Source organism: Rana temporaria, chromosome 2 (assembly GCF_905171775.1).
Source record: "Rana temporaria chromosome 2, aRanTem1.1, whole genome shotgun sequence".
NCBI lineage: Eukaryota > Metazoa > Chordata > Amphibia > Anura > Ranidae > Rana > Rana temporaria.
The window spans coordinates 448,739,612-448,767,125 of NC_053490.1; the positions used below are offsets into that span (position 1 = coordinate 448,739,612).

General features: G+C 41.5%; 1 protein-coding gene across 1 annotated transcript in view; it reads right to left on the bottom strand.

Moving 5' to 3' along the window:
• The window catches only part of PITPNM3 (PITPNM family member 3), a 762,997-nt gene that overhangs the window by 203,483 nt on the left and 532,000 nt on the right, over nucleotides 1-27,514 (bottom strand). Inside the window, exons 4-5 of the mRNA XM_040338476.1 lie at nucleotides 24,107-24,183; nucleotides 18,131-18,366 (exon numbers count right to left, since the gene is read on the bottom strand). Coding sequence (XP_040194410.1) covers nucleotides 18,131-18,366; nucleotides 24,107-24,183 — 313 coding nt within the window. The remainder of the gene's footprint in view (nucleotides 1-18,130; nucleotides 18,367-24,106; nucleotides 24,184-27,514) is intronic.

Sequence of the window (27,514 nt, forward strand, 5' to 3'; positions counted from 1 at the left end):
ACGGAGGCGCTTTAAAAAAAAGTTTATTTTTTTTATTTTAATTTTTTTATTTAACACTGTCCCTTTACAAAAAAATCTGATCAATTTTATTGAGCTCACAAAGAATATAAACATCCCTTGTGACAGTAATAGGCAGTGACAGGTACTATTTATGGAGGGATCAGAGATCTAAAAGACCCCAAATCCCTCCTTTGCGCTTCAAAGTATTCAAAACGGCAAAAAAATTATATAATCTGCACCATTGACAGCCGAGTAAACCGGAAGTGACGTTATGACATTGCTTCCATGTTTTTACATCGGAGACCTGATCAAAGCTGTTTCCGGCTTCGTCAGGACATGGTGGATGGTCGCTTCGGTCTCCCGGTAGGACGGGAGACGTTGGCCGAGCGGTGGAAGGTGGCAGGAGAGGGGGATGTCCCCTCCTGCTCCTTACGATAACGACTGAGCGGTTCATTAGCACCATCGGTTGTTATCATGAGAGAGCTGACTGCTAGCTGTAAAAAAATGGTTCGTGATTTTGCGTGAAGTGGTTAAATGTGTTTTTCTTGACAGCAGTATGTCTAGATGTAAGGAACGCAATACATAATTTCTAACAACTTCATTAAAGTGGTTGTAAACCCTTTACAACCACTTTAACTTACAGGTAAGCCTAGATTAATGCCAAGAAATATCTCCCAAACCTAAAAGGTTTAGGAGATATTTGCGCTGGCTCGTCCTCTCTATGCTCCTCCCATCAGTGCCATCCCAGCCAGCATGAATGGTGATCCCCGCCCGCCGTGAGTGACGTCACGCCGCCGGGCGGGGTTGTAAACCTAGAGAAGCATCTTAGCTAAAGTGCAATGGCTGGAGGCTGGCGCCGGCTAACAGGGGCGGGCCGCAGGAGCGGAGTTAATGCTATTGGCTGGAGGCTGGCACCGGCTAACAGGGGCGGGCCGCAGGAGCGGAGTAAATGTATTTCTAAACACACGGACAATGAATGAATGATCGCCATGATCATCCATTCATTGTCAGTGTGTTTAGCAATACATTTACTCCGCTCCATAGTGACAATCGGCGGCGGTGTTTTACAATCGCATGGGGGGCCGGATTGAATGATTTCGCGGGCCGCAAGCGGCCCGCGGGCCGCAGGTTCCCCACCCCTGATCTATATCACCTCCGGCATTCTAGTTTCTGTTCTCTCATTCACTTCCTTGTTTGCGGCGCTTGTTCATGTAAGAACTAAAATTTCCCAGTATGCATTGCGGCACGCCCAGTAATTCACTTGAAGTCTCTAACACGTAGAGAGCGTCCTGACGCACAGATGTAGTTCCCAGGAGGGGGTGAGCACATCACTGACCACCGCAGTAAAGCCTCCCTTCACGTGGTGAGTAACAATCAGACAAGCAGGAAGTGAACAGAACAGAGAAGAAATAGAGCAACTTCTGAGCAAAAACGAACAATGAGGAAGTGAAAAGAGGAATGTCTGCAGGTAAAGGATGCTTATTATGAAAAAAAAATCCTTTACAACCCCTTTAACCCCGTTGAGATGTGAGAGGAACTAACATAGGTTTCTTATAACTCCCCTTAGAAGCCCCTCTAATCCCTCTATGCTTTAAATCTTCTGTTTGATTTACCTATAAGGGTCTAAGATTGAGTAAAGAAGGCAAAACATATTCAAAACAAGTAAAAACAACTAATAAATACTGTATGACTGTATGATGTAAAATACTTTAATATGCCACATGTACCACCACTGCCCTATGTACACTTTGTCATATTAAACATCAGATTGAAAACGGCACAGATTTGAAACCCTAATGCCCTGTACACACGATCAGTTCATCCGATGAAAACGGACTGATGGATTTTTTCATCAGATATCCGATGAAGCTGACTTTCATCAGTCTTGCCTACACACCATCAGTTAAAAAAACGATCGTGTCCAACGCGGTGACGTAAAACACAACGACATGCTGAGAAAAATGAAGTTCAATGCTTCCAAGCATGCGTCGACTTGATTCTGAGCATGAGTGGATTTTTAACCAATGGACGTGCCCACAGACGATCGTTTTTTTTCTATCGTTTTTTTAACCATCAGATCATTTTAAAACAAGCTCCTAGTTTTTTCACTGATGGATAAAAAACCAATGAGGCCCACACACGAATGGTTTGTCTGCTGAAAACGGTCCATCAGACCATTTTCATCAGACGAACCGATCGAGTGTACGCGGCATAAGGCTCCATGCACACTGGAGCTCATTAACAGAGTTTTTTTTTTAAAAGCCCATAAACTCCACTCTATGTTATCCTATGTGTCCATGCACACGTGGACATTTTTGGACATTTATCAGCAGTGGTGTTTACGGGCTGTTCTCTGAACATCCTAAAATTGCGTTCAAGAGCAGTCCTGAAAATGCCAGACGCTGGTAAAAGGTGTTAAACGAGGGTTAATGCTGTTAAAGAGTGTTAAGCCTCGTTTGACGTTTCTCTGCCTCTATTCAAAATCAATGGTTCCCTATGGGAGTCCATTGATTTGAATAGAAGTTGCATCAGAAATCAGATCATAATGATCCGATTTGCAATGCGTCTCGTGTGCTTAGAATGAAGGGGAACCCCGCCAAAATGAAAAAAAAAATGGCGTGGGGTTCCCCCCTCGGACGATACCAGACCCTTTGGTTGGGTATGGATTTTAAGAGGAATCCCCTATGCCAAAAAAATGGTGTGGGGGTTCCCCTAAAAATCCATACCAGACCCTTATCCAAGCACGCAGCCCATCTGGTCAGGAAAGGGGGTGGGGAGGAGCGAATGCCCCCAGTCCTGAACTCTACCAGGCCGCATGCCCTCAACATGGGGGGGAAGGTGCTTTGGGGCAGGGGAGCCCTGCGCCCACCCACCCCATGGCACGTTGTCCCCATGTTGATGAGGACAGGGGTCTCTTACCGACAACCCTGGCCGTTGGTTGTCAGGTCTGAAGGCGGGGGGCTTATCGGAATCTGGGAGCCCCCTTTAATAAGGGGACCCCCAGATCCCGGTCCCCACCTATGTAAATGAGTAGGGAGTACATCGTACCCCTACCCATTCACCTGGAAAAAAGTGTCAAATATAAAACACACTACTTTTTAAAGTAATTTAATAGGCAGTTCCAGGAGTCTCTTCTGACTTCAGGGGTCTCTTCCTATATCTTCTCCCCTCTCTGGCTCTTTGGTTCTTTTTCCGCTGTCCGTTGTCTTCTGCTGGGTTCCTCCGCTATCTTCTGCTCTTTTGCCCGCTCTTTTGCTAGCTCTTGCCCGGTCTTCTCCGTCGTCTTCTTCCCTCTGCTCTTCTTCTGATGTTGACGTGAAGCTCTCTCTCGCTGTACTTCTGTGCGCGTGGTGCGCAACGACTTATACTGGCATGGGGCGGGGTCACCGGATGATGTCATCCAGTGCCCCTGCCCCTTATGACATCACCGTCCCATCATGCCCTGGGTGGTGACATCATTACTGGATGACATTTAGTTTGATACAGCAATATATCAAACTATTGCCATTTTGCTGAATATCTTCTCCAGCATTTTTCAGACAGTTTCATAAAGTAGTCTCAAAAAGCTATTACCTATCTGTGACAGATAGGTAATCTGTCACAGCTATGTATGAAGTCAGTAAGCTGTTTGTTAAAATCATCAGCAGTGAGAGGACATCAAAGAGCAAAGACGGAACACTGAACACTGACTCACTACTGGGAAACTGAAACAGTGTTCTGTCTCACAAACGAGACAGAGGAAGAGGCAGGGCTTTGTTACACTGGATGGCCACCGACTGCAGTTAAGACTGCACAACACAGCAGGAGATCAGGTACATGAGGCACAGTGAAGCATGAAGATGGGCACAGTGAGGCATGCAGATGGGCACAGTGAGGCATGCAGATGGGCACAGTAAGGGATGCAGATGGGCACAGTGAGGCTGCAAATGGGAACAGTGAAGCTGCAAATGGGCACAGTGAGGCTGCAAATGGGCACAGCTGCAAATGGGCACAGTGAGGATACAGATGGGCATTGTTGACCCTCTTTTCCACTTACAGTAGCTGCTGTATTTCTCACTCTAGGCTTATACTCGGGTCAATACGTTTTCCCATTTTTTTGTGGTAAAATTAGGTGCCTTGGCTTATATTCGGGTCGGCTTATACTCAAGTATATGCAGTAGATATACTTTAGAAGGAGATGGTAACAGTTATGAGTCAATTTTTTATTTTATTTTTTACATTAATATGTTTTAACCACTTAAGGTCCAGAAGATTTTTCCCCTAATGACCAGGCCATTTTTTGCGATACGTCACTGCGTCGCTTTAACCGACAAAGGCGCAGTCGTTCCATGCTGTACCCAAACAAAATTGTTGTCCTTTTTTTCCCACAAATTGAGCTTTCTATAAGTGGTGTTTGATCTTCTCTGTGGTTTTTATGTTTTGCACTATAAAGAAAGAAAGCGGCAATTTTGAAAAAAATTATATATTTTACATTTTGCTATAATAATTATCCATCAAAAAAGTAAAAAAAAAATAGTATTCATCAGTTTAGGGCAAAATGTATTCTTCTACATATTTTTTGGGGAAAAAAAATATCAAAATAAGCCTATATTGATTGGTTTGCACAAAAGTTATAGCGTCTACAAAATAGGGGATATATTTCTGGCGTTTTTATTATTTATAAATTTTTTACTATTAATGGCGGCAATCAGTGATTTTTAGCGGGACATTGCGGTGGACAGATCGGACACCTAACTGACACTTTTGACACTTTTTTGCAAACCAGTGACATTATTATAGTGATCAGTGCTAAAAATATGCGGTTATTGTACTAATGAAACTGGCAGGAAAGGGGTTAACATCAGGGGCGATCAAAGGGTTAAATGCGTTCCCTCAGTGTGTTTACTAACTGTATGGGGGACTGTGTGACTGGGAAAACACACAGAATCGTCTTCCTGCATAGCAGAAAAACAGGATCTGTGTGATCTCCCATGTCAGAACAGAGATTTGCCTTGTTTACACAGGCAGATCCCCATTCTGTCACTGCGGGGAATGATCGCAGGTGGCCGGCGGACATCGAGTCCCTCTCCCAAACGCTTCTTGGCTCCCCAGCTGGCCAGTGTATGACAAATCAACGTGTACTAACGTACAATGATGGCGATTTGCGGGAAGCAGCCACATTGCCGCAGTACAACTGCGGGGGCTGGTTCTTAAAGCGGGGGTTCACCCGTACATAACAATTTTTCCCCTTAGATGGATGCTCTTTTTGTCTAGGGGAATCGGCTAGTTGTTTTAAAATATGAGCTGTACTTACCGTTTACGAGATGCATCTTCTCCACCGCTTCCGGGTATGGGCTGCGGGACTGGGCGTTCCTATTTTGATTGACAGTCTTCCGAGAGGCTTCCGACGGTCGCATCCATCGCATCACGATTTTCTGAAAGAAGCCGAACGTCGGTGCGCAGGCGCAGTATAGAGCCGCACCGACGTTCGGCTTCTTTCGGCTACTAGTGACGCGATGGATGCGACCGTCGGAAGCCTCTCGGAAGACTGTCAATCAAGAAGGAACGCCCGCTCCCGAAGACCCATACCCGGAAGCGACGGAGAAGATGCATCTCGAAAACGGTAAGTACGGCTCATATTTTAAAACAACTAGCCGATTCCCCTAGACAAAACGAGCATCCATCTAAGGGGAAAAGAGAAAAAAAAAACATCATTGGGTGAACTCCCGCTTTAAGCAGTTAAACTGTTTTTTTGTTTTTTTTCTTACTACTTATAGACATATGTTTTACAAATAATTACATAATACAGGGAGCACCATTAAAGGTGTTTGCATAGAACAGAGTAGAAATGTTTGTTCTTGGGTTATCTCCCCTTAATTTCAAGTGTGTATGACCCATCTAAACAAAGTAGAGAGAAAGGGAGGTGAAAGAGGGATTTATATAATTTATGGATATATGTCATTTGACTATTTTATCTTATTTATGTTTATTTGATTTTAAGCTATTGAGCTGTGTTAACAGGCTTATTGAGCAAAACCAGCTAAAATGATGTGGTGCTGGCTGGTATAGGTAAATATAATAAATTAATTTACATTTTGTATTTAGTCCTGATTGAATAGGTCAATAAATAACATATATGAAGCAAAATAACTTCCCCTTTAATATAATTATTAAGACATTTTCACATTGCAGTAAGCCCTTGCAGAAAATGTAATTCCTTAAAAAGTCACAGAGAAATTTTTGTTCCTGAAAGCATGGGATTAGTATAAATCCTAAATGTACAACAAAGAGCTAAATCAAAGCAGATTTGCTTTAAAAATAAAGACTATGTTGCCCATTTTTTAGAAAATCCTAAAATTTGCATGAATAATGTGAACAACAGAAAACTTGCATTTTTTTTTCTCACTTTGAAGCATAGTGTGGGATTGGGCAGTAAAAAAAAAAAGCTTTGAACTTTTTAAAGGAGTGCTGGAATGCCTTATCTATGGGAACTATACCGTAACACTGTGTGGTGAGAAAAGCTTTAGGACACTAGATATACAAAAGAATCACAACTAAAAACTGATTTTATTTCTCTAGAATCTGTAACAAAGTCCCTATCATGGGTTGTTTTTTTGTTTTGTTTTTTTTTGCAGCTTTGTACGTGTCTAAAAAAAATGGGATGATAAGGTTTTTTCATTTCTGCTCTTTCAAAGGTAATTGAACAAAAGCATAGACTCCTATCTCCAGTATTCATGCTGGGATTAGACAAAAGCCGACTGAGGCCATTAGAAGAAATGCCAGCCATTGACTACTATATATTATTTTCAGTGCTAAGAAAATGACAGACTTGTTCAGGGATATGTATTCAAAAGTTATTATTCCTATAATATGCTCCCTTTATGCAGTATCCCTAAAGTGCTGTACAGTCTACACAACATATACATTGTGAACAAAGCTGGGCTTATTAATTAAAATAATGCAGGGAGCCAAGTTTAAAATGTACTAATAATAACAGCCAAACAAAATAGGGATAATTTACTAAAGGTGATAGGTTGTTCACTTTACAAGGAAACTTGCATGTTGTACAGGAATTTACCCAGAGATTAGTGAATGTGGGGAAACTTCACTTTGCAAAGCTGTGAAGGACTTTTGCTATGGACAGCTTCCAGTTTGAAGTCCTAGGGTTCACCTGGACTGGCAACAGCTGGCAGGAATGAAGGTTCAGAATTTTTCTTCGTTGCCCACCCACCCCGTCATTTCTTTAAGTGTATCAAAAGCCCAAAAAAAATCTATACTTTAAATAGAGTTGTGGTGTCCTGATAAGATAATAACCCTAAACATACCTCCAGGTTTTTCCAGAACTTCCTTAGGCATACCTCCCAAATGTCCCTGATTCGGCGGGACAGTCCTACAATTGGCAGCTCTGACCCTCATCCCGGGCACCCTCATCCCGGGACAATACAGTATCCCAGAATTGCCCCCTGGCCCGATCTGATGCCCCCTAATATAGCCTTCACATCACTGTCAGTCTGTGGTGGACATCTGGCTGGGGAGATTCTTTTTACATAGCAACAGGCTCAGTGCCGCTGCCCGCCTGGTGCCTCTCAACCAGTGGCGTCACAAGGAGGAGAGAAGCCCCAGCATTCACAGTGGAGGAGGATTTAACTTCCTTCTTCTCTGCGCCTACTTCTTAGCACCACCTCCTCCCTGCATCGTCCAGTCAGCAGCATGCAGAAGTGCACAAAGGGAGAGATGAATTTAGGTAGAAGTATGATGGGAGAAAAAGAGAGGACACTGACTATTCTGACTCTGATTGTTATGAAGCGATCTATCCCTTGTGAGACCTCTATGCCTGGCCTGTATAAGCAGATATAATCACTGAGGACAATCCTTATCAAATATCTTGAACTCACCAATACCGATTCTATTCACAGAAGTTTCTTTAACACAAACATCAGATGACAGGTTACAGCAGATGAACAAGTTGTAGTATTGTGCGGTCAAAAGATGATACTGTCTGTACCTTACAATGCAAAAATACATGTGCCCTTGTTACATGTGGCCTGATAAGCTGTCTCCATTAAGCAGGAAGTACAAACTCAGGAAGAAGGGTGGAGCATACACAGAAAGGAAGTGTGTCATAGATCAGACAAGAAAATACAGAAACTGTGCATTACCACAAAAGGTCACCAGATGGCAGCATGTAAACAAAACATAACATCTATAGAAAATGGTTAAGAGAAACAGTATTATATATTTTTATATATACATATATATATATATATATATATATATATATATATATATATATATATATATATATAACAAATCTATGCCCATTGGGCAGCACACTGACAGATGAGATTACACCCTCAGAGGGATGGAAGGAGGACACATCCTTAGATATCAGGGCATGGTTCATGCTGGGACTTGTAGTCCTTCACTCCAGTCTCTTGGAGCATGTCCGCAGTCTCTGACCATCTCCTGTATGATATTTGCAGTTTCTGAACATATCTTGTATCATGTCTGCAGTCTCTGACCACCTCTTGTATGATATTTGCAGTTTCTGAACATATCTTGTATCATGTCTGCAGTCTCTGAACATCTTCTGTATTCTGTCCATACCTCTGCTATGCAATCTCTGACTATTTTAATTAAGTTCTTTAAGGTAGGCTCAGACAAAGCAATCAAAGCATATTTTATAGGTACAAAGAAGCATGGGTTTTGTTTAACCACACCACTTAAGCCACTCCCACTGCTAGACGCTTGACCGTGCCCACAATTTACCACAACCTATCGCGCCACAGGTCTTTTTACTCCTCCAGTGTCCCTCATTCTGAAATTCAAAAGTTGGGAGGTATGCCTTAGGCCTCATGCACACTGCTGCTCCAAAAAAGTTTAGGAGCTTTTAGTAATTTGTCACATTCTAGATGTGTTCCATAGAGAAAAGATGCAGCAGGTTCTACTTTTGTTGCCTGCACTAGAACTGAATGCACTGGTGTGAACTAGGGCCATTGGAATACATTGAAAACACTCTGCATGCATGTTTGATGCAGATTAAAAATGCACTGGACTGCATCTGGTGTGAACAAGCTCTAGTAGTAGTAAGGGATGTTTATTTCACCGCTTAGCATGCATTGATTAAAAACAATTTTTGACTACCAGTTAAAATTTTATTTGGATTTAAATAGCTATTAGAGGGATTCTTAGAGAGATTGTATTTACCATTTCAATTTGAAATGATAGAAGCTTTGAAAGAAACCTGAAATATTTTAAAACTGACTTTTGTACATAGCATATATTGAAATTTGCTGAGGTATCCAGCAGCTCATTTTGTTACAATGTGCCTCATTCCTCTCCATAGATCTCAATGCCTTTCTGAAGCCTAAGCGAAGCAGAAAGAGTAAATCCAGCTCTGAATAAATTATATCACATTCATGGTGAACAAAAAGGGTTATTTTCACCATGAATGTAATATAATTTATTCAGAGCTGGATTTAGGCTTTCTGCTCCACTGGGCCATCTGTTATGTACTGTCCCACTATTATCTCATCTGATCACCAACCTCATCTACAGATATCGCACAAATTGTCCCCTCCGCTCCTCCCAGGACCTCCTGCTCTTTAGCTCGCTTGTTACCTCTTCCCATGCTCACCTTTAGGACTTCTCCAGAGCCTCTCCCATCCAATGGAACTCTCTGCCCCGGTATGTTTGATCAGCACCTAACCTCTCCACCTTTAGGAGATCCCTGGAAACAAATGTATTCAGGGAAGCCTATCCCACACCCACCTAACAACTGTCTCCGAGGCACCCCCATCAAATCATTCTCCGTAGCTATTATCTTTTGTACCACCCCCCCTCCCTTTAGAATGTAAGCTCTATAAGCAGGGCTCTTCTGTACCTTCTGTATTGAACTGTACTGTAATTGTGCTGTCCCCCCTCTACATTGTAAAGCGCTGCATAAACTGTTGGCGCTATATAAATCGTGTATAATAATATTATCTAGTAATGGGATAGCCTCAGTATCACACAAACAATATCAGACATTATAGCAAGATATGGCACATCAGAACTCAGAATAGAGATGCTGAAAAAAAGATATTATCCTTTCTGCTTCAGTACTCAGAGAACAGACATCTGTAAGAGATCTGCAAACCTTCTACAACCAGTATGGTCTAGGTGTACAAATCCAGAGTGGGGTAACTGTACCTAGGTAACCTAGGTAACACATTAATCCCATCCTCCGGGTCACTTACCTTACACGTTAGCCATGTGTGGGGAACTGTGTCTAGGACTTTTGCAAAGTCCAAGTGTAAGAGGTCCACCGTCACCCCTCTGTCCAAGGTTTTACTTACCTCATCATAAAAAGAAATCAGATTTGTTTAACAACTCTTGTCTTTTGAATCCATGCTGTCTGTTGCTTAAAATATTTTGAATCCATGCTGTCTGTTGCTTAAAATATTTTTTCTCTGTCTACGTGGTCTTTTATTAAACTCTCCAGTATCTTCCCAACTATAGAAGTTAAACTAACAGGTCTGTAGTTACTTGTGTAGCACTACCCCCCGAGGAGCTGCTGGATTGTTTTGGGTGGCATGTTACCTCTATTTCCTCGCCATCTAGGGTATCAGATGAGAGTTGAGAAAAAGTTCAATGTCCACATTTTAGACTTATTTTTCTTTGCTTTATTTGCTGAACTTGGTAAAAGAATAAAATAAGTAGTGGAAGAGGTGGAAGGGTAAAAGGAAATAGGTTCAGGTGCATAACTTCTGTCCGGAAACACTCCTGCTTCCAGAAACACAACTTTTGTCGCCACTCTAGCCAGAGTGGGTATTGCGCACCCGGATAGGCCTCTCTCGCTAGCCTAGCAGCCGAGATGGCGCACGGACAATTTGGTAAAGTCTGCCACAGACCTTCCCAAAGATTGAGGTATGTTCGGTCCAAAATCCTCTTAACACAGGATTTAGCACCCGGATCTCTCCCGAATAACTTCTGGTGAACTTAGAACTGCCAAGCGACTATCATTCAGCCTTTCAGTAATGGTGCGTCTTTCGATGAAGTTCAAGGCCTCTCCTGAGATACCAGCCTCATGCTCGGTGCTCTCCAAGATAGGTTCTTCATCGAGTGACTTCCTCCCTCCAGGACGGACAGTGCAGGACCACCCTGCAAACGTAGACCCAGTCTGACTACCGGGCCTACTCAGTCGATCACAACCCCGAACCAACGTGGTCCCGGAGCCAGGAACACTTGAACACGCACCCCCGGCCAGGAGGGCCACACACAGGGGTGGTGGGACTACAGACCAGGATCGATGACCCCGGACCAATGGCGTCTGTCCCTTAAGTACTCCTCTCCAGTATGCACAGCGGGGTGATCAACTCCCACTTATTGGCTGCCAAAGGGGAACACCCAAAACACCTAGACCTGACTGCTGCCACCCTCAGACTGGGGTGGTGACAGCACCCCAGACAACAATAGTGGTCACTCACAGTACAGCCATGGCTGGAACAGAGGTCCAAATTTGGAAAGAAATCATACAGTCTGAGTCAACAAACTCTCAGACTACCCTCTAAATTGAAAGCAACGACGGCTAAAAAGAAGCAGGCCGCTACACTTGGTAAAGACTTTGATCCCTTTTCTTAATATAGGCACCACGTTCACCCCGGGGCCAATCCAGTGGTACCATTACAGTTTATCTTTTGTAACATTTAAATGATGATAGCGTTCCTTCATTTTTATATTTTTTAAAAGCTCTTTTTTATTATTTATAGCCATTTTAACTTTGGCCGTGAGCCACATAAGTTTTAGTTTTAGCCTTTTAAACGTATTGCCCATGGGAATATACTTTGCAGTTTAGGCTTTTTTCCTCTATAATCACCTGGCCAGTGATTTGGCCAGTAACACACCTCCTGTATATTCTAGATGAAGGAGCACAGGGGCACCTTTGGACAGCAACATTGTCAGTTTGGGGGAGGGGAGTGTTAGATGTACTAGCAGATATAAATACACTAACAAATTGAAGCCAGTCGACACTTTATTAGTAGTTACAGCAACAGTTTTTTTTTTTCTTTTGGGATAATAAAGATTTTACATAAATAAATAAAAGATGATCATTCATCCCTGCTTACAATCTGCAAGAGAGCTTGTGCTTTTGAAAAATAACTAACTTCTTGGGCAGATCAACAGTGGCAAATAAGGGAAATAAAGTCTGAAAAAAAAATCTAATGCAGCCATTACATTTAACAATTGGTAAGCTGCAATATAAAAAAAAATGCTTGTTTTTTGGTGTAACCACTTGCCTACTGGACACTTTTACACCCTTCCTGCCCAGGCCAATTTTCATATTTCAACGCAGTCACAATTTGAACGACAATTGTGCTACTGTACCCATATGAGATTTTTATAATTTTTTTCACACAAATGGAGCTTTCTTTTGGTGGTATTTAATCACCACTGGGTTCTTTATTTTTTGCTAAAGAAACAAAAACATATCAATTTTTTTTTCTCATAGTTTGTTATAAAACAGGTAATTTTTCTCCTTCACTGATGTGCGTTGTTGAGGCTGCACTGATGGGCACTCATGAGACGGCACTGATGAGCACTGACAGGTGACACTGATGGGCAATGATAGGTGGCACTGATGAGGCAGCACTGGTGGGCACTGATAGGAACCACTGATAGGTGGCACTGCTGGGCACTGATAGGTGGCACTGGTGGGTACTGATAGGCAGCACCAATAGGCATTGGAAGGTGGCACTGATAGGTGACACTGATGAGGAGGCACTGATGAGCACTGATTGTCAGCACTGGTGGGCACTGATTGTCAGCACTGGTAGGTACTGTTGGGACTGCACTGATAATCAGGAGTCCCTTTACTACAAGCCAGTTATCGACAGATAACCAGCTTGTGTTTACATCCGTGATGAGCTATCATTGGACACAGGCCCTCTACCCCGATCTGTTCCAAAGGACTCAACATTTACAGAGCACGCTGCCTGCACTTCGTGGGGGGGCACACAGGCAACACGATCATGGGAGGACGTCAATGGACGCCCTTTCAGCAAAGAAAGCCCACTCTGTACCTGACTTTCGTTATAATGCGATCAGGAAGTGGTTAATACTGCTTTAATACCAATATTATTATTTTTATTACTGAAAATAATGTTGTATAGAGCAGCCCTGATGGTCAGATTTAAAAAGTATAGATCATTCTTTTTTCATTTTATTCATTAAAGGATTACTGAAGGTATTTTTTTTTTTAAATAACAAACATGTTATACTTACCTCCACTGTGCAGCTCGTTTTGCACAGAGTGGCCTCGAACCTGGTCTTTTGGGGTCCCTCGGCGGCTGTCTCGGCTCCCCCCCCACCGCAAGGACTCAACACCTTAATGCGAGCTTGCATGGTGTTGAGTGCTTGCGGGCACGGTCCCGTGATACAGCCGGTGGCCATAGCTGCTCACTGTATCACTCGGTCCCCCCCCCCCGGTGCGCCGCATCATTGGATGTGATTGACAGCAGTGCAAGCCAATGGCTACGCTGCTTTCAATCAACCAATGAATGAGCCGGGAAGATGGCCCAGAAGCCTGCACGTTCACGGCACGGGACTTTCGAAGGGTTAGGTAAGTAAAGGGGGGCGCTAATACACGGATGTTTTTTCACCTTAATGCATAGAATGCATTAAAGTGAAAAAACATTTTCCTTTACAACCCCTTTAAAGCAACAGCTTACTGCTCACTCTCAGGTCTTGTGAGCTGTAGTTACAGTAAATTTTCGCAGAAGTCTCTGCAGCTTGAACGTTCTTTTTGTTATAAAAATTGAGAAAGACTGGTCTGGAATATCTTAAGTTGGCCATACACTAGTAGATTTTCAAATGAATGTTCATGTTCATTGGTACAAATATTCTCAGTAACATTCCAAGACTTGATAAATGCCACTTGAAATTGCTTCAAAATTGCGTTTGCTTTTGACATTCAGTTTTGGAATGCTTGGAATTTCCCATGAGAAAACAACATGCACTGTTAAAAATGTGTTCATTTGAGAAAAATTTCCATCCTGCTCTTTTGAATTTTCTCGTCACTGTCAATTTGACCCTACTAGCAAACTGAATGAGTGTTCTTAAAACTAAACATTTTAATCAAATTAAATTCTACTGGTGGTGTATGTCTAGCTTTAAAAGTCCTTCATGGTTTATTTTTATGTTACACATCTAACAAATAAACAAGAGTGTATGATAATATTGTTTCATGTGTAATCAATGTTTTCATGCTAATTTATGCTAATATGTGGGACTCATCCTGTTCTTTTAATTATGATAAGTGGTTGGGCTGGAAAGACAGTTACTCAGGGACATCATTAGATATTTTTAACAGGCAAATTATTAAATATATGAAAGTCATTTTTTTTCTACAAGGAATTGCCAAATTGATAGAGCAAGACAAAAAGACATTTAAAAGAGAAGTTTGGGAATATTAAAAATAAAAAAAACTCATACTGATCCCAGCTGCAACTGTCCAACGCCTCTCTAAAACTGAGGGAACTGAGAACTGAGAGATCAAACACCACTGATTTCTCATCTCTCGGTCCTCAGACTGTAGAGAGCTGGTGACTGTCAGACATCAGCTCTCTGTTCTGCCCCTCTGGTGCTCACTAGTAGGGATGAGCTTTGTGTTCGACTCGAACGTATGTTCGACTCGAACATCGTCTGTTCGTACGTTCGTCGAATTTCGAACAAATCGGGTCGTTCGCGCCGAATTCGAGTGACGCGCGTCGGCCCATAATTCACTGCGGCGTTGCGCGGTGATGATTGGCCAAGCATGCACTATGACCCTGCATGCTTGGCCAATCACAAGGCGCAAAAAACGAAGAACCACAATTGGCCAAAGCCAGGGTGGCTTTGGCCAATTATGGCTCAGGGGGTTTAGTACACACCCCACACTATATAAGGCCGCCTGTAAGGCGGCCGCGTGTAGTGTGTTCCAGCTTTGTTAAAGAAAAGAACAGTCAGACAGTTAGAGAGAGAGAGATAGATAGAGACACAGTGCATTTTCTACCAGATAGATAGATAGATAGATAGATAGATAGATAGATAGATAGATAGAGCAGGAAGGCTAGTCAGTTTGGTTAAATTTACAGTGTGTAGAGGATATATATACATCCTAGCGTTGTACATATATTTATACACTGTATAGCTTAGCTAGATCAGCTATTTCTATTGTTAGGCAGTAGATTGTGCTAGATGCCGTGCTCTAACGTGTTGTATTGCCTGAATAGTGTTTAGTTTACACCTAAACATAGTACTCATTGTTAGTGGACGTGTGCTATTTAATTGCCCATAAACGCATTAACTATTACTGCACGTGGGCTATTTAATAGTGTATAAAGGGATATTGCATGAGTGAGAACGTTGTTCGCAGTCGGTAGAAAACGTTGTGAAAACGATCATGCAGTACGACGATACGAAACTTGATTTTTGGACTTTATGATCAGTGGATGAGTTTGTGGGTTAGATATGGGGAGAAAGCTAAGGCTTGACTGACATTAGTTTTTTTTTTTATACATTTTGACTTTCAGAAATAATAGAGGCCTTCAGAGAACAGGAGTTCTTCACAGAATTTGTTCAAAGGGGGCCCCGGATGGCAACCCCCCTTTTTTCTAGAATTTTTCTTTCCCAAAAAAATAATTTATTGAGCCAAGATCTGGCATTGTAATGCCTCCCCCCCCCCACCCCTAAAATAATCAACATATTGTTGCCACACAGCACGTGCACTTTGGGGGGCCAAGCCTGTATGGACAGTCTCACGGGCCACCACCACTGGAACATCAGTGGCCTCATCAGGCACAAGTGTCATGTAGTTTGTTGAGGGTCTCTTTAGGAAATTGTGCAATATGCAGGAGCAAAGTATGACATGGTTCTGATTCTACCGTACTTTAGAAACCTACAGTCCTTATCTTGTTTGCACCGCCTGTATACTGCTGTTCAAAGTATATAGGGCCAAACGGTCTTGTCATGGCCGATCCTTGCTATAGGCTCACTATGAATGAATGAATGAATCACTTGTATAGCGCAACGCATGCGAACTGAATCGCCTCTGGGCGCTTTTTCCAGCCAGTATCTGCTTGGCTGGTGCGGTCATTTTTACCCCGTAGGATCATGACACGCTGGGACACACAGTCATACACACATATATACATATATACTGGGCCAATTTGGACGAGATCCAATTTACCTACCAGCATGTCTTTGGAGCCGCTTAGAGCCCCGCAAAGCTGCAAAGGGCCCCCCAAATTACTAGAGGCCCCGCCTGGTGAGAAGGCATTTTTGCCCCCTCACCCCGCTTCTAAACTCGCTGGCTGAGTCATTTCTGACAGCAGAACACCCCCTCACCCCGCTTCTCAACTTTCTTTAATGTGACATGTCACTGTCGTCAGCGCCCCCCCCCCCCCCCCGATTCTCATTTTTAATGTGCCATGTCATTTTGCTTAGGGCCCCAGGGAGGTCAGGATCGGCACTGGGTCTTGTAATGACCTGGGGGGAGTGGTGGCGGGGAAACTCATGCTATTTTTTTCAATGATTTTTATCCATATTGCAGGGACCAAACATTAAATTAAAGCTGCAAGCAGTATTAAATTACTTTTTTCTGAGAGTAATCTCATGTTGTGCAGGGACATTTCTAAACATGTGCCACTACTATAGACACCCAGCAGGTACCATATTTAAAGGATTTTTTTTCACTTTAAGCATCATTAAAATCGCTGCTCAAAAAAAAACTACAGTTTTTAAAACTTTTTTTCCATTGATACAAGACCCGGGTTCTCAAAGACGTTTTCCAACAATAACTTGAATATTGGGCTTTAAAATGAGCACTTTTGAATTCGAACGTTCGAGTACCATAGACTTCAATGGGGTTCTAAATGTTCGCGCGAACGTTCTGGTGCGAACCAAACGTGGGTATGTTCGGCTCATCCTTACTTACTAGAGTGCAAGGCTGTAGAAGGGGCAGGAGTGGCTGGCTCAGGCTCGCTGAGAGGCTGAGCCAGCTGTCAGTCCAGACTTCTGGGCAGATCCCAACCATATGGTCAGGATCTTTTCAGAGCCTTGACGGGGTCTGTGATGTCAACTGACAGCGGGCTGTTTTCCTGTAGAAATGGGCCACAGGAGTGTAGAACTAACTGCACTTCTGTGACCCACAGGAGAAGTATGGCCAGGCCCGCGAACACCCCAAATTGTTTGTTGTTCGCAGAATAGGCGAACAGGCAATGTTCGAGTCGAACATGAGTTTGACTCGAACTCGAAGCTCATCCCTAATGTTCAATACATGGCCACATATCAGATGGAAGATACTATAGAGAATGTGGAGCGAAATGGGTTCCATAGTGGCAATCATTTGTGCTAAAATCAAATGGAGGAGCTGTTTTAAGTTTAGCACAAAGGACTGCCACTATGGGAACCCTGACTGGCCATTCCGCTCCACCTTCCCTACAGTATCTTCCATATACAGTATATATATATATATATATATATATATATATATATATATACACACACACATATATATTGACTCCATCTACGGTATATGTTTTTGTATAAACTCTGAGTATTTGACTGCAATACAGTTTTCTGAAGAAGCGAGCTATGTTCCATTAAACGCAATCTGCGTTGAAGCTACAGCAGGTCTCTCATCCCCTACTGCAGTGGGGTTAGTGAGAATCAACACTAAGAAGAGCATTTTTTTCATGTTCTTGGTACATGTGTACATTTTTATGTCTTTAACATTTTAATCTTGTTAAATAAATATGTTGATACTTTTTTATACCATTGGTACCATTACAGTCCTTTCAGTACTTTAGTTATGCCTTGTACACACGAGCGGAATTTCCGACGGCTCGTCGTAGTGTTGTACGTCACCGCATTCTTGGCGGTCGGAATTTGGTGTGACCGCGTGTATGCAAGACAGCTTGAGTGGAATTCCGTCGGAACTCCGTCAGAAAAAAACGTCTGAGTTTATTTGGATGGGAAAACCGGTCGTATGTACAGGGCATTAGAGTTTTTTGTGCAATACATTTTTTGTGAGTTATAACTACAATAAAACTAACAAACTTTATTCTAATTAAAATAAAAATATTACTCAAAAGAAAAGAAAATCAATACAAAAATGTATAATAAATCTTACTTGTAAACCAGTGAAAATGCTTCAGCGCATATTGCAGGACATGGAACCACCTTGATCAAGATGTGTCCAAGGGCTGCTGGGAAATGGGCTTTGGTAACTTTCTCAAACACAGAGCTGAAGGTGTTAACATCAGCCACCTTGTTGTTGATATCGCCTCCTCCTGTATCAAGTATACTACCACCATGAAGAACAAGAACAAGGACGTGTGTTTTACAGGTGTTTTGTGATGCCGTATCCTGTGGAGAAAAGAATACATATTTAAAAACAGATATCACATTCACAATCAGTACATCATGCTATTTTTAGCTGCTGTTCAAGCATTGAAGTAGCTAAACTTCTCTGGTTTGTGAAGCAAAATGCAAACCAGGGCTTTAAAATGACCATCAAAGCAGCTGTGTCTGATGGGAGTAAGAAAGCTTTCAGTGTGAATCGCTTTGGCACTCAACAAGGTAAATGTGGCCGACAACCTAACTGGGAATATACGTCATTATTTTGACATTAAATACTGGGGTTTTGGCAGCAGCGATTAAAGTGATCCCCAAAACGGTTCCCGGGGCTAACGTTACCGATCGCTGAGCGCAGGACCCACCTGCCGTGGTCAGTGTTTTCTAATAGAGATGAGTGATGGCAAGATGGTCACCGCTCATCTCTACGCCCTTGGAGGACCGGAGCGACATTGACATAACTTACAGTTCTTAGGACATGTAAATATGATTTTATTCTTCTTAAAGCAAAAGTTTAAAAAAATAGTTTTTTTGATCTTTTGCTTTTTAAGGGTAGAGGAGAGATCTGGGGTCTTTTAGACCCCGGATCTCTCCATAAAGAGGACCTGTCATGCTGTATTATTATCGCAAGGGATGTTAATATTCCTTGCTATAGCATTAAAAGTGATCCAATTTTTTTTTTCAAGGTGACAGGTCCCCTGGTCCCCGCGTGCTCGTCTGCAGTAGTGAACGCATATGTAGGTCATGCTCACATATGTAAACGGTGTTTGCACCACGCATGTGTTTTATCACAATGAACGTCTGAGCAACAACAATAATTCTAGCACTAGACCTCCTCTGAAACTCTAAACTGGGGACCTGTAGACACTTTTAAAACGTCGCCAATGGAGATTTTTTCCACTTCCCGTCTGCCATATAGCAAAATAATGGTTGGAAAGTGGTTTCATTATCCTGACTGGGCAACATATGACGTCCAGCAGGATAAGCCACGATCGCGCGCCCGCAGGGGCATGCAGCACGGCGATCAGTGGTGTGATGTATCAGTCTGACATACCACATCTCCGATCAAGGAAAAAAGCCTCTGACAGAGGCTCTTTAACCACATGATCAGCTATGTCCAATCAGAGCTGATCACAGTCTAAACAGGAAAAGCAATGTAGAGGAGAGCCAATAGGCTGCTCTCCTGACAGGGGGGGGGTCTGTACTGATTATCAGTGCAGCCTCCAAGAGGATGCCCACCCAGGACCACCAGGGATGCCCACAAATGGCCACCAGGGATGCACATCCATGGCCAGCAGGGAAGCCCATCCATGGCCACCAGGTAAGCCCACTAGAGCCCACCAGGGATGGCAATCATTGCCCATTAGGGATGACACTCTGTGCCCATCAGTGATGCCTGCCAGTGCCTCTGGTCAGTGCTGCCTATCAGTGCCATCCATCAATGCCCACCAGTGCCCATCAGTGCCGCCTATATGTGCCCTCCAGTGCCACCTATGAGTGCCCATCAGTGCCAACTATCAGTACTGCCTATGAGTGCCCATCAGTGCTGCCTATGAGTGGCCATCAGTGCCACCTCTCAGTGCCCATCAGTGCTGCTTATCAGTGCCACTTATCAGTGCCTATCAATGCTGCATATAAGTGCCACCTCATCAGTGCCAATCAGTACTGCCTCATCAGTGCCTTTCAGTGCAGTCTCGTCTGTGTCCATCAGTGAAGGAGAAAACATACTTATTTCCAATGATTTGTAACAGAAACAAAGGTAACTTATTTTTTTATCAAAATATTTTTTTATTTGTAGCGCAAAAAATTAAAACCCCAGAGGTGATCAAATACCACCAAAAGAAAGCTCTATTTGTGGGGAAAAAAATTGTTTGGGTACAGCGTCACATGACCACGCAATTGTCATTCAAAATGTGATAGCGCTGAAAGCTGAAAATTGTTCAGGTCAGGAAGGTATATAAGTGCCATGTATTGAAGTGGTTAAGTACCATAGTTTGGTGCAATTTTAAATTATTATTTTCTTTTCTAATTCATCAAAGTGTATTTTTTGCAAACAAAATGCATTTAAAAAACCACTGCGCAAAAACCGAAACGACCTCCATTTTATTTTCTAGGGTCTAAAAAAATGTATATAATGTTTGGGGATTTTAGGTAATTTTCTAGCAAAACATACTGTTTATTATTTGTAAACAACACATGTCAGAAAGCTGGGTCTTTAAAGTGATTGTAAATAATCACAATGTAAAACAACCCATTCCGTTTAAAATAGAAATGAAAGGCATAAAACATTTTTGTATATATATATTTTATAAGTGATCACATTCCCTCTGTTCTCAGATGCATAAGAGCTGGGAGAGGAGAAGCAGCAGCACACTGAGCTTCCCAGTGCAGCGAGGGTGTGTCAGGACAAGTCTGATCATTGGAGGAGAGCAGGCTGAGTTCACAGCATAACTAGAGAACTTACCCCAGTGTGTTATCCTGCTTAGTGTGGTCAGTTTTTAATAGGAAAGCAGAGAGACTGGCAGGAACACCAGAGATTTCAGATAAAGGAAACAATACAAAGAGAACAGGAGATTTTATCATACAAGTACATGGTGCAGCAAGCACATATCAAGAATATGAATTGTTGGGGTAACAAATGCTTTAAGTGGTGCTAGGACTAAAAAATGATGACTGGAAGGAGGCATTGTGCATGTTCTAGTAATTGGAGAGAGAGGAAGCAAGATGCTGATTAATATCCCCATTGCATGGGATTTGCAGTGGGGTCCCCAGAAGGCTTCCTGAGATTAATGGCAGGGGAGGGAGAGCATAAGCAGGCCAAGGTTTTTTGGAAGGTAGTGGACAGTGTGCCCAGTAACTGCTGGCATCCTACATGTGAAGGAGGAGAATAAGAAGAAAGATCCTGGCAGTAGATGCCTAGAGAGTTGGGTTTTCAGACAGCCAGGCAAATGGTGAGCAGCTAATAAGAGGGTGCCAAAAAGTGGAGTAAACACCAAAGAAGCATCTATGACATTAGTTCTAGCATGTGAAACAATAGATATTTGCAAACTATTTGTTAAATAGTGCCATGGAATGCCTCCTCTCCTATGCTTATAGTCAACCTGTAACTGAAATCTGTGCAGCTATAAAGACTTGCTGATACACTGTGATGATTATTAATACTAATCCTGTGGCTTTGACAACCTGCTGAGACTTTTACTGAGACTGAAAGTTACATCGTAATCTCTAAATACTATCAAAGCCTCTCTGTGGTGCTTTGTGACTTTAAAGACATGTTTGGGACATGCTTTGAATGGAAACTTTTTGGAATAAGAGTTTTGTGGCTTTAATGAGTCAATCTGGCTCAATTATCTGTACAGCCATAAAGATTCTCTGAGACCTTCTGCAGATTTGAAATGCTAGCGATGTGGTTTTAAAGACCTGTTTGAGACTAAAAACGACATACAATGTTTGTGAACACTAGTAAAGACTCTATGGCTTCAACAATTTGTTGAGACTTTGTTTAGATGAAATTCTACATCACAATCTTTGTAAAACGTTTTAACGTTACTAAATAGTGGCTTTGGGGTTATAGAGACCTGGAGGAATTAATGGTTCTGCAGCCCCAAAAGAATACAGTATATATATATATATATATATACAGGAAGTCTGAGTACCAGGAGTCAGGAGGGCTCCATGGGGGAGCCAGTGCAGCAAGAGGCTGCTAGCTGTGTGCACCAAGGTGGTCTGTAAAACAGTCTGTACGAGACAGACAAGGGCATGGGGTGTATGGCCAGAGCAGCAGTCCATTTGATGCTGATCCTTCACAATATATATATATATATATATATATATATATATATATATATATATATAATATACACTATATTGCAAAATGTACTGGGCCGCCTGCCTTTACACACACATGAACTTTAATGGCATCTCAGTCTTAGTCCATAGGTTTCAATATTGAGTTGGCCCACTATTTGCAGCTATAACAGCTTCAACTCTTCTGGGACCTTGCTTTGTGCAGTAATGTTGAAACCGGAAGGGGCCATCCCCAAACTGTCCCCACAAAGTTGGGAGCATGAAATTGTCCAAAATGTCTTGGTATGCTGACATCTTCCCTTCACTGGAACTAAGGGGCCAAGCCCAACCCCTGAAAAAGAACCCCACACCATAATCCCCCCTCCACCAAATGATTTGGACCAGTGCACAAAGCAAGGACCATAAAGACATGGATGAGCGAGTTTGGGGTGGAGGAACTTGACTGGCCTGCAAAGAGTCCTGACCTCAACCTGATAGAACCCCTTTGGGGTGAATTATCAGGTTGAGTGGAGACTGCAAGCTAGGCCTTTTCGTCCACATCAGTGCCTGGCCTCACAAATGTGCTTCTAAAAGAATGGTCAAACGTTCCCATAGACACACTCCTAAACCTTGTGGACAGCCTTCCCAAAAGAGTTGAAGCTTTTGTAGCTGCAAAGGGTGGGCCAACTTAATATTGAACCCTACGGACTAAGAATGGGATGCCATTAAAATTCATGTGCGTGTAAGGGCATACATCCCAATACTTTTGACAATATAGTATATATATATATATATATATATATATATATATATATATATATATATATATATATATATATATATATATAAATCTATATCTATATCTATCTCTCTATGTCTATATCTATATCTCTATGTCTATATCTATTTATTTATTTTTGCCTCCCTAAATAAGATACAATCAATGAGATCATAAAAATGGCTGATCCAGCTCCAGGATTGGTGATACGTTCAATGAGAATTTTTCAACAATTTAAAACTAATTTTGGAAAACGTACAAAAAGACATGGGAGAGAAAAAAAAAAAAGTTGACAGTCATTTGTGAGAAGAATGGTAGAGGCAGATTCAATAATTTCTGCCCTAAAAGGCCAATAATTCACTATGAAAGTCTTCTAATAAAATTATGCTTGGTTATTAAATGAAGTTGGCAGTCTGGAAAACAGACCAATACCACGTACACACGATCAGGCTTTTGACCAGCCAAATCACATTGGAATTCCAACGAAATTTCATTGAAAAAATATAGAACATGTTCTATATCTAAAGTCCGATGGAATTCATCGGAATTTCCGATGAAAAAACTCAGATGGGGCTACACATGATCGTAAAATCCGATGGAAAAAGTCCATCGGAAATTCCGATTGTGTGTACGGGGCACAAGACATAACAATATCAGACTAGTGGGTCTACAAGAGTGTAGGCAAGAGACTTGATTTTTTTTTTTTACTGGAACATTACCTAAATTATTGGCTAATAAAATAATGTTTTATTAAAAATTTTATTAGCACATTGATAAAATAGGGAAGGCAAAAAATCTAAGTAGATTAAACCTAAGCTTTAAATACCGAAATACTCTTGCCAAGGCCTGTACTGGTGGCTAAAGCCAAAGTTCTGGGCCATTATAATTACATGACTTTAATAATTGGTTTATTTGAAATGTACAAATATACTGCTTACGCTTGATGTCTGTTCACAATAACATTGTGCAAACATTAGAAGTGTGCATCCTCAGAAAGCAATCATATTTCAACTTTCATTAAACAGCTCAGTGTAGGCTGCTAAATGACAATGTTAGACATTGAACATTCCAGTTTTTCTAGACGCGGTGCATATCCCTGCTTTACGTGAATACATTTATTATATTTATATATTGTATATATCTCAAGAATCTATTTTAAAATAAAATATAAAGGGATAATGTTCTTACCTCATTGTCCTCATTTATCTCAAAACTGCTCTGCCTGGGGCATCTTTGTTTTCTCCCATGAACTCGGTAAAGTTCAGCTATTTACCGAAAAAAATAAAAAATAAAACAATTAATGGGGAGATAATGAGGTTATAAAGGCATCCATTGCTTTAGCTTATAATATACATATTGGTATCATAAACGTTCATATAAATAAGGCTTCACATGCAAAGCTCTATTAGTCTGTGTTGACTTGAATCACTGGGAACAAAATGGGAATAAAACCCATATAGAGCATCAGCACCACTCTACTTGAACTGCTCAGAATGAAATGTTGCCTAGACTTGGCACAGACTTTTTTTTTTACTTTTGGATGGAGTGGAGAGAGACTAGAACCTATGTCAGGTTTTTATTGCTGTCTGTGTCCTTCTTGGGGAGATTTGCCCTCTCTATTTGTCCTGGTGACCCTTATCACCAAGAGTGAAAGAGAATGAAAACTCAAAATTTTGAGTCATCACCAGAACAAGTAATAGAAGTGAAATCTTTCGATGGGGACACTACTTCTGTTGACCCTGATGACAACCAGAGATTCCATCACTTTCAAGGGATTTCCTCTCTTTCTGGGACACAGGTGGCAAAAAAAAAAAAATGAAATGGGTTAAAAAAAAACATCTCCTTCTCTATCAAAAATGAAAACAAAACAACGAAAAAAGAAAAAGGTTCAGTTCTACTTTGACATATGGCAAAAAATCCCAGGCTCCAGAAACTTCAGTGAATACATCAATGTACATCACATCAAGCAGGTGGGAGAATGGATGGACAGCCGCACTCCAAAAAGTCTTGTTGAAAAAAGACGTGCTCTTTATTGTAAAAAGGAAAAAATGCACAGCACACAACAGCATACAGTGGGATAGACAGCTGACGCGTTTCGCATTAACATGATATAAACATGACTCCAAAAAGTGCAAAAATATATAAAGTGCAATAATAGTGCCAAAGAGATCTAAATATATATAACAAAGTCCCAAACAATGCAAAAAAAATGTATGTAACAAAATGTCCAATAAAAAAGTGCAGAAAGTATGTAACTTAATCACAAAAAAATAAAAATAAAATAAACACATATGTAACTTAGTCCCACAAAATAAAGTGCAAAAAAGTCCCAATTAATAATTTATGAAATCCAGTGATGAAAAGTGTTCACAATAGCAAAAAAAAATATTCCAATAAAGTGCCCCAGTGCTTGAGTGAAACCAGACATGCAACGCTGCTTATCAAATATAATAGATCTCAGTCTTTCTTAATTACCGGATAACAATAAAATAATTTTACTTTAATCTGCCTTTTAAAGCACTCATTCAATTGGGTCCATAAGCCTGCCAGCATTTCTTGAGCATATGGCAGTTGAAAATAGAAGAGGCTACGTAAGGCACTGACTGGGGCAAGTTGGGTTCCAGCAGTGACATTTCTAGGTACACATACAGTACATGTATATGTCTTGGCAAAAAGAGCTAAAGAAACTCCTACTGAGAAGCTCTACAGCAATAGCATGTAAAGCAATCAACACTGTAAGAGAAGTTTGCATTACCAATGAGCATCGTTAGAAATACAGCTGTATCTATGTCTGTGTAAGTATTTGTGTTTAGTGATCCTGGTTGAAGCGTGTTGAAACCTCAACCACACAGATCACCCATCATAATTGTCACAACCAAAGTCTGAGCTTATCACTCAGTTGCAGTGTGATGGAAGTTACTAAAATGAATATTTTTGTGTTATGATTACTTTCCTCCTGAGCTACTCAAATGTTGCCTTTCTTTCATTATATTCTTCTATTTGCTTTATTTGCTTGTATTTCTTGATAAACATATGTATGTGTGAGATTAAACTACAAGTATTATTATCCTTAAATGAAGTTATGAGAGATTATAATTGTCTTGGAGATACAAGTACATCTCAGCTTGAAGAGAACTAATAATAGAAAACAGATGTCTTCAAACCCCTCCAAAACAGCTCCTCCCATGGCTCCCTCCATCGACTAAAACAAATATGGCGATTGTGGAAGGAAAGCATGTGCCATTAAGGCTCCATGCCATAAATGGACTTGCAAAGAGAAGCCACCATATATGGACTGACCTATATAAACTGACCTATCAGTATGCTTATGTGTGTGATGTCATGTTGTTTATAAAAGACCAATAAAAAGTCCAGCCCCTTCTCTCTGATGCTGGAACACTGAAAGAAACAGAGCTCTCTCTCAGTTCTCTGTATACTTTCACAATTTGGGTCAAACGGCAGAATGGGTTAAGCCCTGAGGTTGTGTCAGGGGTCAATCCTTATCAGCAGGTCCATAAGTACTGATTTGTCTTCCACATAGAACAATTCTCTACATGAACAGGGGTAGACATTCTACTCAAAACAGGTAGTTCTTTATTATAATTTGCAATTGCCAAATTTCTATTAGCTGCAATCATCCTTCAAACTTACAGATCGTGCAAAACGCAAAAAATCTGGACATTACCATCCTGCCCACTCACTCTGCACATACATTTTGATTTGAAGGTAAAGCCATTTATACTTGATATAGGATTTTTAGCAATAAGTTATGTTTAAAAAGGCTAAACCAATCATGCATGGGTTTTTTCACCATAGCATCGTTCAACCCAGAAGACTCAGGTAAAACTGTGAATACAAAGTGTCAATATAAAGTGTCACAGCCCTGCCCTGAGAATGGTGTCTGCTCTTTGAGAGTCAACTGACTGCATAATATACAGTATATCTGGTAGGGGCCTCAAGAGAAATAGAGGGCCACTATTGTGAGACATGATTAGGCCCTCTGTGGGGTGAAACACATTGGAGCGGGAGGTAGACAAGCAAGACTATGGGGTTTTATTATATTAAAGCTGATTTTAGGTTTTAGGTGGTGTTGACTTCATCCATGTGTGGCCTGTTCATTTCTACTTGATTTTGGTTAAGTTATAGCTTCATTTTGGCTACAGCTTCACTTTGGTGAGCCTGGGCCTTGCCCATTATCAAAACTGCCACATAACAACTTATCAAGGTATAGGAACATCTTGCCATAGTCTACAGCAGTTTATACTTTCCTTTCTTCCGCCCAGGGAGGTCATGTACCCAGCAATTCCAGGTATGAGGGAGCATTGACTCACTGCCCTTCCTCCCATGTAACAGCACAAATGCATGGCCTGCATTGACTACACACAGGTTCACCAACCAGTCTAAAGTTTTTTTATAACAGTACCTTTTCAAGGATATTCTGTAAAATGGGAGGAAAAAAACTGATGGTGTTGTTCTTTTGAATCAATTAATTGTGGTACCAGCCCTGATGAAGTGTACTAACACTAAAGGCGTCGGGGAGACTCCACTGCTGCCTTATCTGTATATACAAGCGTTATACATCTCAGCTTACTGTAA